General features: G+C 63.6%; 1 protein-coding gene across 1 annotated transcript in view; it reads right to left on the minus strand.

Annotated features, from left to right (window-relative positions):
* Window positions 1-3,234: 3,234 nt before the first annotated feature.
* Padi1 (peptidyl arginine deiminase 1) overlaps window positions 3,235-12,929 on the minus strand; it is a 27,609-nt gene continuing 17,914 nt past the window's right edge. The window contains exons 6-13 of the mRNA XM_015484807.2: window positions 12,759-12,924; window positions 11,273-11,424; window positions 10,816-10,840; window positions 7,754-7,873; window positions 6,885-6,978; window positions 6,407-6,486; window positions 5,729-5,854; window positions 3,235-3,717 (exon numbers count right to left, since the gene is read on the minus strand). Of these exons, the coding sequence (XP_015340293.1) occupies window positions 3,484-3,717; window positions 5,729-5,854; window positions 6,407-6,486; window positions 6,885-6,978; window positions 7,754-7,873; window positions 10,816-10,840; window positions 11,273-11,424; window positions 12,759-12,924 (997 nt within the window). The 3' untranslated portion in view covers window positions 3,235-3,483. The remainder of the gene's footprint in view (window positions 3,718-5,728; window positions 5,855-6,406; window positions 6,487-6,884; window positions 6,979-7,753; window positions 7,874-10,815; window positions 10,841-11,272; window positions 11,425-12,758; window positions 12,925-12,929) is intronic.

Consider the following 12,929-nt stretch of genomic DNA (forward strand, 5'->3'; position numbering starts at 1 on the left):
CCCAGCCTCTTTCCAGAGGCAAGCGCTCACGATTGGCTGGAAGGAACCCAGTATTTGCATATGAACCTGTTGCTTCCACCTCGAGTTAATTCCTGGCTCAGAGGGGAGCAAGTCCCCACAAGTACCGGCCAGGGCATTGGGTTGTGGGGGGCAGGGGAGGAGGACGGGCAGAAATGCGTGGGCTCCCTCTTGGCCCTGGCTCACCCCGGCACCCCTTTCTCTGCATTTTCAGAAACAAGGTTTAGGGGGGAGCTGCTTTACCCTGCTGGGGAAGCTGGTGGAAGTGCCCGCTCCAGGTCCCCTGCAGCCCCAGGCAGGAGGTCAGGGCTGCAGCGCCATTGGGACCTTTTACAAGCCTCCCCAAGCATTTTGATGGTCTTGAGAAGGAAGCGCCGGCGTCTTTCATAAGAGCTTGGGTTTTGAGGCAGGAATATTTCAGACCTGCCTCGGCCGCTTCTGGGGTGGATGACCTTGGACAAGCCTCACTTTTTCCATCTGAGAAATGGTTGTCGTGAGGCTGAAATGGGCCAATGCTGATAGAGCTCTTGGGGACCCAGGCGTTATCTTATTACTGTTGTTAATATTAGATGCCGAAACCCCTGAAAGGGACAAGTGACGAGAATGAAAATCCTCTCCCACCAACGGGAGCTCAGAATGTCAGAGCAGGAAGCCCCTTTGTCGGGTGGGGAAGCCGAGGCCAGAGGGACACTCGGGCTCCTCAGGAGCAAGGGCCCTGGGAAGAGGGATCTTGGTCCAGATCTAGATCTAGGCTCCTGTCAAGTGGCCTGGGGTCTCCTCCTCTCTCGGGGCCTCAGTTTCCTCATCTGCAGAAAATGCAGCTAATCACCATCCTGGCAGAGACAATGGCGGGGACCCGCCCTGCCTGGCGGAGGCTCTGAAGGTGCTGAATAGAGGGTTCCGTGCTCCTCCCTGGTGCTGCTGGCCGTCGGAGGCAGGGTGGGGACAAGGACCGCTGCCCAGAGTCCTCACTGGGACGTTTGCATCAGTCCAGGGATCTCCGCTGGGCCCTCAGGCTGTTGCTTCTAAATCCCAGTTTCTTACCAGGAGAGCCACGGGCCACTGGGCCCAGTGACAACTCACTTTATTTATCTGTAAAATGACTTGGTGGCCAACTCAGCTCTGAAAGAAGAACGAAGAGTTTGGAAAGATGCCCCAGACTGTCTCCCTCACCTGCCTCTGAGCACAGTCAGGGAACAGCTAGATAACCTGGTGGCCTCCCCCAGGGTGCTGGCCCACTGTGCTTGGGGACAGGAACTGCTCAGAGCCCCATGTCTCCCTCTGGAAGCAGGTCCACTCCTTCATCTCTCCCCAGCTTCCAAAAACAGATCTGTGGTTCGTTCAGACTTAAGTGTCCATGACTGATGGGCCCCAAGCTAAAATAAAACTAGTGAGTGAGTGAGCACCCAAGGGTGTATCAGAGGCAGCAGCAGGTGCAGAAGTTGAGAGGGGTGATATTTTCAGGCCTCTGAAATGAAACTGCTGAGGCTGGGCATTGTGGTGCCCTGTGCCCGGGTGCCAGCCCTGTGGGGAATCTCCCCCTCTGCTGACAGGGTCCAGCCCGCCCAGCTGTCTTCAGCATCCCTGACAGATGGAGGAGGTGGCCCAGGCAAGGAGAGAGGAAGAGGTGGGACCCACCCTTGGGAACCACCCTCCTCCAACAGCCATCTCAGCAGGGCAGGTGCCCCTGGTGACGGGCAGGTGCCCAGCGTCCTGCTGAACCAGCTGCCTGCCTGGTGCTCACTCACCTGATGCAGGTGCTGTCCCTGCGGCCAGCAGAGGCTGAGCCAGGAGCCGGCGGCAGGGTGGCCTCCCGGACGCCGGCTCCCCACCCACACAACCCATCCTCCCCTAGCCCAGAAATCAGGCCAAGGAGGCAGCCGGGTAACGAAATGCATGTTGACGTTTTTATTGATCCGAGAGGTGACTGGCCACCCAGAGCGTTCTTAGACCAGACGCCGGGACCCCCAGAGCCCTGGCAGCGACTCCAGAGCCCCACACTCCGCGTGGCTCCTGAGGCTCACCTCCCTGGGCTCCTCTCTTCCTCCCTCCCTCCAGGACTCTTTCCCCAGGGACTCCTGACCCCGGCCTCACACCCCCAGCCCTGAAGAGCTGTCCTTTCCTTCTTGGCTCAGCCTCAGCTGGTCACCATCACAGAAGAGCGTGCTCGGGTAGGAGCGGGAGCTTGCAGATGGGGCTCCACGGAACCTTCTGGAAGGGGAAGATCCGGGTTCCCACCCACCCAGCCACAGCAGCTCCAGGTGCCTTTGTTCCCAAGGAGCTCCAGGCCACAAGAGCCATGTGGCAGAAGTCCAGGGCCCACAGCCCCCGGTCCCACGGCCGGTGGGGGCAGGAGGGCAGGCTGCCGGCTCCCTCCTGCCGCGCCTGCAGCCCAGCCGGCCCAGCCTGCCCGCACACGCCTGTGACCTCACCAGGGCTATTAGCCTCACATGGCGTCTTGGTCCTTCCTCCTGCCACAGGGGCTTACTCACTGGCAAAACCCAAGGCACACATGCAGGGTCCCTGGTCACTGAGGGAGAGCGGGTGAGCCTTCCCCTCCCACTGCCCGCAGAGCGAAGGGGAATAATTAAGTCTATTAAAGGAAATTAAGCCGCACCCTCAGAGATAACCTAATGGTCCCCCACCCCCTGCCACATCTGGAACACCCAACTGCCTTCAGATTCAGAGTCCAAAATCCAAAGCCCATGAGCCCCATGCCCCGGGGCCCGAGATCGTCGCCCAGCCTCCTCTGCCACTCTGGCCTCAACCCTCCTGCCCAGGCCTTCTTCACTGGCCTCCCCAGGCCTCACTTTGCCTCTCAGCACTTTGCAGCCGGAAGCAGCCTGCTCTCCTAATTAAAGGCTCTCGGCACAGTAACGAGCACCCTTCTGAGGACGGAGTCAGGCATTAAAGGATTTCTGTGGCTTGCTTTTGTTATTATTGTTGTTTGTTTGTTTGTTTAACAGGCCCTGGCCACTGGGTTTTCCGGTCCCTGTCTGCCTACGTGCACCTGCAGGGCGCTGGGGATCACAGCCTGGGTCCCCTTTGGAAAGAGGACACTTTGGACCTCCCTTCCTGGTCTTGCCAGAGGAGGCTCAAAACCAGGGTCCTTGGGGCAGCGCCTGGGACACTGGGCCCCACACCTGATGTGGGCACAAAGCCACTCTGGTGCCCCAGGGAGGCGTCCGAGCGGAGGGGAGCACTCAGAGTGGCCGCCCGCCTTCTCCAGAACCCCTGGGGGCCGTGGCAGGGGGCTGGGGGGGAGGAGGCCGGTCCTCGGGCTGGTGGGTCTCTCCAAGGCCAGGAAGGGAGGTGTCCGCCCCTGCAGCCCGTGCCGTGGTGGCCAGCACGGTGGCAGGGCTGGGGGTGGCGCAGAGGCTCCTCAAGGGGACGCAGCGCGGCCTGGTCCTTATCCTCACCCTGGTGGCGTCCCCCCAGGAACTCCGAGAGGGCCGCGGGGCGGGCTCAGGGCACCATGTGCCACCACTTGAAGGGGAAGGGCTGCCGGCGCACGTTGGTGCCACAGTGGACCTCGCCGAGCAGCTTGTGGTAGGACAGGAAGTCGTCCACGAAGACGCAGTGCAGCCCCAGCGGCTCCAGCAGGGCGCGCACCTCCTCCTCCAGGCAGCAGCGGCCGTTGATGAGGGGCCCGTAGGGCTTGGGGATGCCCAGGTGCTGGCCCAGGACCACCATGTTCACCTGCAGGAGAGAGGGCAAGGGCGAGGCTGGGCGGCTGTGGAGGCTCCACGTGGGCCTCGCAAGCTCTGGCTGCTGCCACCCACGGCCAGGGCTGCTGCTCCTGGACAGCATTCCCAGGCGCCAGGGCTGGGGACTGCCCGAGGACCTCTGCGGAGGCCAAGAAGAAACGGACCGCGGTTGGAGGGGAGCGCCCACAGTGCCCAGGGCCGTCGGCAGCGTACACGGTAAACGTGGCCATCAGTCACCCCTTCCTTCAAAACTGTCCTCCGTCTTTAAGAAAACTGTCACATTAGTATCCCTTGTTCTTGTTAGAACAAGAGATTTTGCTGTCATCTGCCAGAAACTTAGACAACAAACACAAAGCCACACGCCCGCGGGTCACAGCCCTCATGGGTGGGTGTGCTTGTGCAGTCGACAGCCAGCCCTGCGGTCCTTGGCAGCCTCCCGCGTTGTTACATTCACTGAGCATCCTCTCTGTGCCCAATGTATCGGCACTACATCTCATGGCCTCCCTCTGAGGCTCAGAGAGGTTAGGAAACACAATCCAGGCCACACAGCCAGAGAACAGGGAGTCTAGACCTTGAACTTGAACTCGTACCAGAACTCATGCTCTTTACACCTTGCCAGAGTGGGGTCTCCTGTGGGGCTAAGGAGTTGGGGGAAGGGGCTGGGAGCCCTTGGGGACACCGAGTTGATCTGCAGTGGCACCTCTGCTTCCCTTGGCTGCAGACCTGCTCCCTGGTGCTAGATCATGGCCGCTGCTCAGGGGACATGTCAGCCCTGCAGGATGGCCAAGGCCACATGGGGCTGCCCCTGGTGTCCAGGGGGTCCTGGACTCTCCCCTGAGTGTGGGGTGGGCTGCCCTGGACCCTGGGCCCTCACACTCCATGCCTCTTCCCCCAGGTCTGCCCTGCAGGGCCACGTGCATGGGGTCAGTCCTGTGGCCTTGGTCCTGAACTGCCTCCGTGACCACTGATGGGCCAGGACGTGATGGGGTGGGGTGAGGCAGACAGGGGACACAGGGCAGCTCGGGCCAGAGCAGAGCCCGAGGGCGGAGGGGAAGGGGCAGCTACTCCCCGCTGGGGCTGCGTCAGTGAACAGTAAGTCACATTCATATTCTGTTCTGCGTCCCCATGAGCCACATTTCAGTGTCCCCTGGTCACCTCTGGCGCAGTGGCTACTGAGCATTGTAGACAGAGCATTGTGATCGGCACAGAATGTTCCAGAAGACAGCAGTGCCTTCAAGCACTGGGCCTCAAGGAGGGGGGGTTGGGGGTTGTCGCCACCAAGGGGTGCTGACTAGCCTCAAGTGGGCAGAGGCCAGGATGTCCCTGAACCTGCCCCTGAGCCCGGGGTGCACCACCACAAAGCCTGCAGCAGCCCAGTCGGCCACCAAGCCGGAGGGAGAGACCCCGCCCCGGAGGTCTTGGCCTCAGAGTGAGGTCAGGAGCCCCCTGGGGCCTCCCCACCTGCCTCCAATCTGCACCCGGCCCCGGGATTCACTTCCATCCCTTGTCCCATGAGGGGGTCTCGAGCTAACCCTGCCGTGTGAGAGGAGGGTCTACCTCCACCCCCGGGGCCCACGTCCTCTCCCAGGTAATGGGCACTCCGGCCAGGCCTGCCCGATAGCATCGCTCAGCTCCTGCCTGCTGACACACAGGTGAGATCACACCTGCTTATCTGCTCGTCAGCTGCCCAGCGAATGAGGGCCAGGGAGAGGCCACCGCCTGCCCCGCCTGGCCAGCTCGGGAGCCCACCGGGGAGCCAGCAGCAGGGGTCCAGGGTGGAGGGAGGCTGGAGACAGACCCCGGAGCACCCCCTGGGGAAATAGATGAACCAGGGTGGGGGCGGTCCTGGCCTCTGCCCACAGGTGCCAACAGCACCCCCACGTCCACCTGTGACCCCTGGGACACGCAACCAGCTCAGGAGGGACCTCAGGGTGCAGCCCGCGGGCCCTGCCCATGGCCGCCTGTCCTCCGCCCCAGCGCCCTGCAGGCCGGGGGACCCTCACCATGTCGGGGAAGAAGGCCTCGGCGCGGGTGCCCTGCAGGGAGAAGAGCTGGGGGATGTCCACGATGTCCGCCTCGGCCAGGCCCAGCTCCCGCTTCAGCACCTCGCGGTTCCAGTCGATGCACCTCTGGGGGGACAGGCCGCCAGGACACGAGGGTCACTGCCCAGGCCACCCAGCGCCACAGCCGCACGCAGCTCCGTGGGGCCCCGTGGACATTGCTGCCCCGTGACGGGGACCCCGGGGTGCACAAGGCCTGCCTGAGGTCATGGAGCTGGGGTCTGGACCTGGACCACGTCCTCGTCACATATGCACCGTCTCCTGCCTGTGCTCAGCCTCAGCAGGTGAGGGAAGAGCGAGGCCACCTCCAGGGGGGGCCAGCAGAGCCCTGCGCCAGCCCCTGCCAGGCCCTGTGCCCTGCGCGAGTGGGCACTACCCAGGGCAAGCCCTGCCCGGCCTGAGCCCTGGCCCTGCTTTCTGCACAGGTCCTCCGACTCTGCTTCCAGGAAGTAGGTCACTTCCCTGAGCAGACCCGACTGTGTCCCCAGCGCTCCCGGGGCACGGCCTGTCTCCTCCTCCCGCCTGTGGGCTCTCCCAGCCCCTCGTCCCTGCAGAGGCCCAGCCCCCCACCTCAGGGGCCGTCGGGGCAGCCCTCCTGGAGGAGGTGGCCGTCACCGTCACCTGTACGTAGAGGCTGTCACTCCTGAGGCGTTTGTCGGCCAGCATGTCATTAATGCTCCTCTTGGCCTGGTCTTTTAACCCTGCGAGGCAATGACAGGCCTCAGGCGCAGACCCCAGGCCAGGGTGCCCCCACCCCAGCACCAGGGCCAGCAGCAGGTGCAGGAGGCCGGGAATCCCGGGGGCCAGCGGGGGTGGCAGGGAGGACCTGGCCACGGGTCATAAGACCCTTGGAAGGCCCTCGGTACCCGGGGCCTGTGATTACAGCCGGCTGCCCTCAGGGACCGCCCACCACGCTCTGGGGGAGCCATTAAGGTGAGAGGAGGGGGTAATTACCACCCCCAAGGAAGAGAAGAGGAAACTGAGGCATCGAGGGGCTCACAGCTCACCCCTGGCTGATCCCACAGCTGGCCAACGGCCCCAGGGCTGGTGACAAAAGGGCAGTGTCCCCAAGAGGTGACAGGAGCCACAGCACACTCACCCTCAAACTGGGCCGCCTCCCCATGGCCCTCGTCTCTCTTCTCTTGGAACAGTCTGAGGCAGGCACTGGGGCTGGCCAGGAGCAGCCGGAAGCCCTGGGGCAGAGGGCAGGGGCTCAGGTGCAGGGGACCCTGGCCCAGACCGGCCAAGCTTGGGGGCCAGGCCGTGCCTGGGGCTCCCTGCTCGTCTCCGTCCCTCCCACAGCCACCAAGGCTGCCTGCAAGGCCACAGCTCCCCCGCCAGCTCCCCCACCCCCGGCCTTGACCTGCTGCTCCCCCAGGGACAGAGGTGGAACTCAGCATGTTCCTCCTGCGCCCGGGGCCTCCTGCCACAGCCTCTCCCTGGGCTGGAACCACCGTCCCTGGGAGCCTCCCCTTCCCCCTCTGCAAGGCGGAGGAGCTCAGAGGTTAAGGTGGTCACCAGGGCCCACATCTGGATTTGAACCCCACTCTGCCGCCTGCAGACTGAGTGAGCTTGGGTAAGTCCAGCCCCTCGGAGCCCCAGTTCCCTTACCTATAAAATGGGGGCAATAATAAGAGCACCTGCCTCCCGGGCTTGCCGGAGGGTTACGTGCATTAACGTATGTGGCGTATTTGGCACCTAGTAGGGGCTCAGTAAGCTCCACCAACTAGGACCAGTGCACTCCTGGCTCTTGGCTGAGGGTCTGGCTCTGAACGCACACTCGGTGTGAGAACGAGTGCGGGCGGTGAGCAGGTGAGTGTCCGAGGCTCTCGCCTCCCCCAGGAAGCCGCCCCTGATTAACACCGCCTGACCGAGGGTGCCCTGGCCAGGAGCTCACTCTGGACACGGGGCTGAGTCCCTGGGGTCAGACAGGAGCAGAGGGGTCTCGGGGGAGGGGGTGGGACACACCTTTTGGTCGGAGGTGGGCACGAAGCTCAGGAACTCGTCCACGTGGCCCACGGAGAGCCAGTCCGAGTAGAGCTCCACGGGCGCCTGCACCTGCTGGGCCCGCAGGAAGTCGCGCACCACCTTGGTCATCCNAGCGCCTCGGTCAGGCCACTCTGGCCCAGAGGGGCCCCTGCCGTCGCGCAGCCCAGCGCGACTCAAGCTGTGGGGCAGCCCCTGCCCCAGGAAGTGGTCTTCATACGAACACCATCCAGGGTGCCTGCCCCCCCCCCATACCTTCCTCAAGACCAGGAATGTGTCCCTTGACTCAAAGGGGTCACTGCAGAGAGCTCCATCTAGTAAAGGAATGGAGACCCCATCCCAGCCCAGACTCAGAGAGGTTGACCTCCTACTCAGGGGACACACAGCTTTTGCTCAAAATATGACCAGATCTGATAAGCCCCTCCGTCAGCCCCAGGTTCCCAACGTGCAGGCCTGGGTGGTCGGGCTTCGATTCCACAGGGGTGGTGCGGGGGGCCGGGGTCTGATGCCCACCACACCTCACAGTCTTGGAGGATGTGGCTCAGGAATGTGGGTTTCTGATGACCATCTGACCGTTGGGTGCTCCAGAGCTTGAGAACCACTGCCTGCCAAGAGAGGGGCTGAGAGCAGGGGACGGTGGAGCCGACAGCACCCCCTGCTGTGGGAGATGGCACCGTGCATGGAGGGACCCTGGTGCCACACTTCACAAACCAGGCAGCCGAAGTCAGGAGCGCCTGTCCCCCGGGACATCGCATCGTCCTGGCCACACACACACGTCCCATCTATTTGGATACTTTTTTCAATTTGCTTTCTACGTCCTGCCCTTGCTCGTCTAGCTGAAGGTCACATCGTGGATAAGCTCCCAGGCCTGCACCCAACGGTGGCTCGACCCCAGACAAAGGGCAGAAGCCAGCCCTGAGCCCTCCACTGGCCAGTTGAAGCCCTGTGACCGTCCTCCTCAGTCCAGCCGCAGGGACTCCTGCTGACCCAGCCCTGGGAGGCATCAGACTTTGCCTCTGAGTCACCGTCAAAGCCGCCACCAGGGGGCGGAATTGCTTAAAGAATGCTCTGAGCGCAGGGCAGCGGGGTGGAGAGGGGAGGGGGGGCTGCAGGACTCCACCGGCTCCATTTTACAGATGAAGAAACCGAGGCTCGGGAACACGGAGTTCTGTAGGTTTGCTCGCAAACCCTCGTCACGGTCCTGTGCTACTTATCCGTTAGGTGGGCTCCTGGCCTGCCCCTTCCTGCCAAAAGTGAACTTGGCCCGAAGCCAGGGCCGGGACAGGGCAGTGGCCCCAGCTGCTGACCTTGGGTTTGGGAGCCAAGAGGAGCTGGATTCTGACTGGACCGTGAACATGCTGTGGGACCCTAGACAAGAATTGCCCCTCTCTGAGCCTCAGGGTCCCATTTGCCCACCAAGGGTCTTGTTCTTGACTTTTAACCGCTGATGGGGTGGGGCACCACCACACTGGACACCCATCCGGCACCCCTCCCTGAGCCCGGGAGCTCCAGGGTCCTGGCTCTGCTGCTGGCGAGGGAGGCTGGTGAGGGAGGCTGGTGAGGGAGGCTGGCAAGGGAGGCTGGCCGGGTGGGCAGGGAGGGCGTATGTGGGCAGCAGTGTGACAGAGACACGTAGGGACACAGGCCAGAGAGGGGGACACAGTCCTGGACTCCTCTGGAGAGCCTCCCCGTCCTGATCCTGTGTTCTCTGAGCCCTTCAGCCCTGACACCGGGTCCCCAGGCTGCTGAGGCAGGGACAGCGTCGTGAGGCCTCGGAGCCCAGGGCGGTGGCCGACGACTCTCCCTGAGTGGGGCCTGCCTGAGCCCTGCCTGGGGCAGACCCGTCCATCCCTGCCCTGCGTCCACCGCTACCTCCACCGCTACCTCCCGCAGCTCCCGAGACCTAACTCTGGCCTCCAGGTCCCGGTGGGAGGTCCCTCTACCCCGTGGCGCCCTCTGCTCAGCTTGGCTCCAGGACTCATCTACATGGCCGCTGCCCCAGACGTCCCCCTCTGGTCCCACGGGTGTGGTCAGCCTCAGTCGCCTACAGACCCTCAAGGGCTGCTTCCTTGCCCAGCCTCCACCCTGAGCATGGGAACTGTAGATTCTTGCACAAAGGGGGTCACTGGACTTCCTGGTCTGTAAAATGGGGACAGTGACGTCCCAGCAGATGGGGCTGTGTGAGGGTGGGGGGGTGACCTGGGCAGAGCTTTATGGGACTGGCACAGAGTATGTGGCCAGGGACTTCCAACCCCAGATGCATGGCTGGGGGATGGGGGGACAGCCAGGGACACCTCACACTCACGAGGTGTTAAGGGGAGGGTCTGTCCCCAGGGACGCTGACCAGGTAGCTGGAAGGGGTCACTGGGCTCATCTTGTGGACGGGGCCCTGAGGCGTGTGGTTTGGAGTACGTCCCTGGGCCCCTCCCCAGTGCCCTCAGCCCAGCCTGGCATCAGCAATCCTTTTTAAGTGGATTAAGTGAGCACCTACACGGGCCTGGCACCACGGCAAGCCCTGGACAGCGGACAGGGAACAGACCCCACTGCGAGGCTGGCGAGTGGCAAGGCCAGGACTCGCACCCAAGTCCCTCGGATCCCAGCAAGACCATCTGGAGGCCACAGCAAGACCATCTGGAGGCCTCTCAGCCCCAGGGGTGGGCAGGGTCCAGCGGGCACGGGCAGTGTGAGTCACGGCAGGCTGAGCGCCTCGCCCCTGCCACCCTCAGGCCCCGCCCCCAGCCTGACTCAGGGCCAGAAACCCTCCCACACCTGGTCCAGGGCCCTGGGGCCACAGGGACGCCGGGTGAGGCTGTGTGGCCTTCCCTGCTCTGCCTGCCTCCTCTGGGCCTGGCAGCGGCCAGCCAGGGCTCGGGGTCAAGGTGGAACTTACCCAGGCTCCATGCCATCCCCACAGATGGGACAGGGGCCCCTGGGCTGGTGGCGGGCACAGTCTCTGGGCAGAAGCAGGGAACCCCAGGCACCCCTCTTGGCTCCCTGCAGGTGGGGTGCAGGCCCATGTGGCCCGACGTCACAGACGTGGTCACCTGTCGAGCTCTAAGCCCTGCTGACCTTGTTCCTGCCCTATCCCAGCTCTCCAGGGTGGGCCTGCCCTGTCACTTGTCCCTGGTATCCTGGCCCACCACTCACCTGCAGTCACCTGCCCTGGGCACGGGTGACCTTGGGCCCTTCCGTGGCCGGGACGGCAGCTGTAATGGCTCCCGGAGGGGAAGTCAACGGGCCCCTTCCCCTGCCTCAGAGCCCCGCCCTGGCTCACCCACTGATCCCAGAGAGGCTGGAAATCCGTCTTGTTTCGAGGTGCACTTCACGGGGGACACTTAGGGGCCCACGACTCAGGCAGCCCAGCTACCGCGGCCCTCGATGCTTCCCCCCGAGGGAGGGACGTCAAGGCCACCTCTCAGACTGAGGCACGGGGTTGGCGAGAGGGGGCTTGGTGGCGAGGCGCCCTGTCCCCAGGCCCACCTCCCCCCGCTGGCCTCTCACTTGGGGAAGCAGTCGCCAACGAGGATCCGGCCCAGGGGGTACTCCCGGCCGCCCACGGCGACGGGAGGGCTGACGTCCAGGTTGCCGAAGGAATCCAGGCCCGAGGGGCCAGCGTACAGGATCTCCCGGGTCACATATCCAAAGTCAGGACCCTAGGGCAGGACAAGCAAGACCCCACCCAGCCAGGAGGGACCCGTTAGGACAGGAGGGCAGCGGGGAAGGAGGCCGGCCCTTCTCCCTGGACCTTCTCACCACGGAAAAGAGTCCCTCCCACCCTGACAAGCCCTGCTCCTCAGCACTGAGCCACCAAAGCCGGTCACCAAGGGCCACCGAAGTCACCAGGTGTCTGAGAACGGAGCAGCACGTGTCCATAGAGTCACAGATCAAAGGCCAGGAAGGTCCCGGAGACGAAGGAAGAAGATATCAGAACCGTCAGGGCGCCGGGGAGGGTGCCGCCTGGGGACCCCGCGCTCTGCACGTGACACCAGGAAGAGGAAAGGCTGAAAGCCCTCAGTGTCCCCGTCACACGGGGAGAACAGCCAACGAGTCCCAAGGAGAGTTGAGGTCACCAGAGAAGAGAGGGGAGGACAGGAGGCCCCACATCTGCAGGACCCGGGCGGCCGGGCGTCCCCGCCCTCACGCCCACACGCTGTCCCTGGTGGACACACTCACTCGTCATTGGCCCCGGGCAGGGGCGAGTGTCCCTGCTCTGTGCACCCATGGACATTCTCCTGACGGCTCCCACCCGGGCCAGCACTGTCCCAGCAGCAGGCAGACAGGGGACCCCCTCAAAAGGCCGTGGAGCCCAGGGACGGATGGAGTGCAGGGGCCGCAGAGGCAGGAGGCGGCCTGTCTGGTCTTGTCTACTGAGGCCACCCCTGAGGCCACCCACTCACCACACGGCCTTGGGCAAGGTCCCTAACCTCCCTGAGCCCCAGTTTCCTCATCTATAAAGACGGATAACATAACAGGACTTATTAATGGCCCAGAGTGCATTAAATGAGTTGGCCTATGGCACGCTAGGAAACAGTGCCTGGAACTCAATACACGATGGCAGGTGCTGCTGCTGCCTCCTGTGCACAAAAGGTAGCCTAGTGCCTGGCGTGCGATAGGGGTTCAGAAAACATCTGAAGACAGACCCCAGCTCTTCAGAGCAAAGTCCGCGAGGATTCACCAAGAGTGCTTTCTCTCCAAAAACCAGTTTGGTCTCCCCAGGGCCGCTCACTCTGTTGATTCACCCCCCAAATAAGCTCCTTACCCAGAAGAACTTTGGTGTTCTACTCGTCCCAGGTCCCAGGATGGGGACGGGGACAGTCGGGCTGGTTCCCTGTTCATCAGCATCCCCTGACCAAGCCCCCCGGGGACCCCAGGTTGCTGACAGTCCCCCTCTGCCCCCCTCTCCCCAGCCTCCGTCCCCAGGACCACACGAGACCTGAGCAGGGTCTCCTCTGGGAGGCGCCCCTGGGGTCCCCGCTCGGCCACCCACCAGGATCTTCTTGTAGGGGAAGTCCCGCAGGCCCCTGTTCCGGGGAGAGTCAAAGACCACGGGGAAGGACTTGTGAGGGGCCTCGATGTAGCCAAACTCCATCTCGTCCTGGGAGGGGGGAAGGCGCGGTGAGCCCTGCGACAGGTGAGCCCAGGCAGACCTGGGGCTGGG

Source organism: Marmota marmota, unplaced genomic scaffold (assembly GCF_001458135.2).
Source record: "Marmota marmota marmota unplaced genomic scaffold, marMar, whole genome shotgun sequence".
Lineage (NCBI taxonomy): Eukaryota > Metazoa > Chordata > Mammalia > Rodentia > Sciuridae > Marmota > Marmota marmota.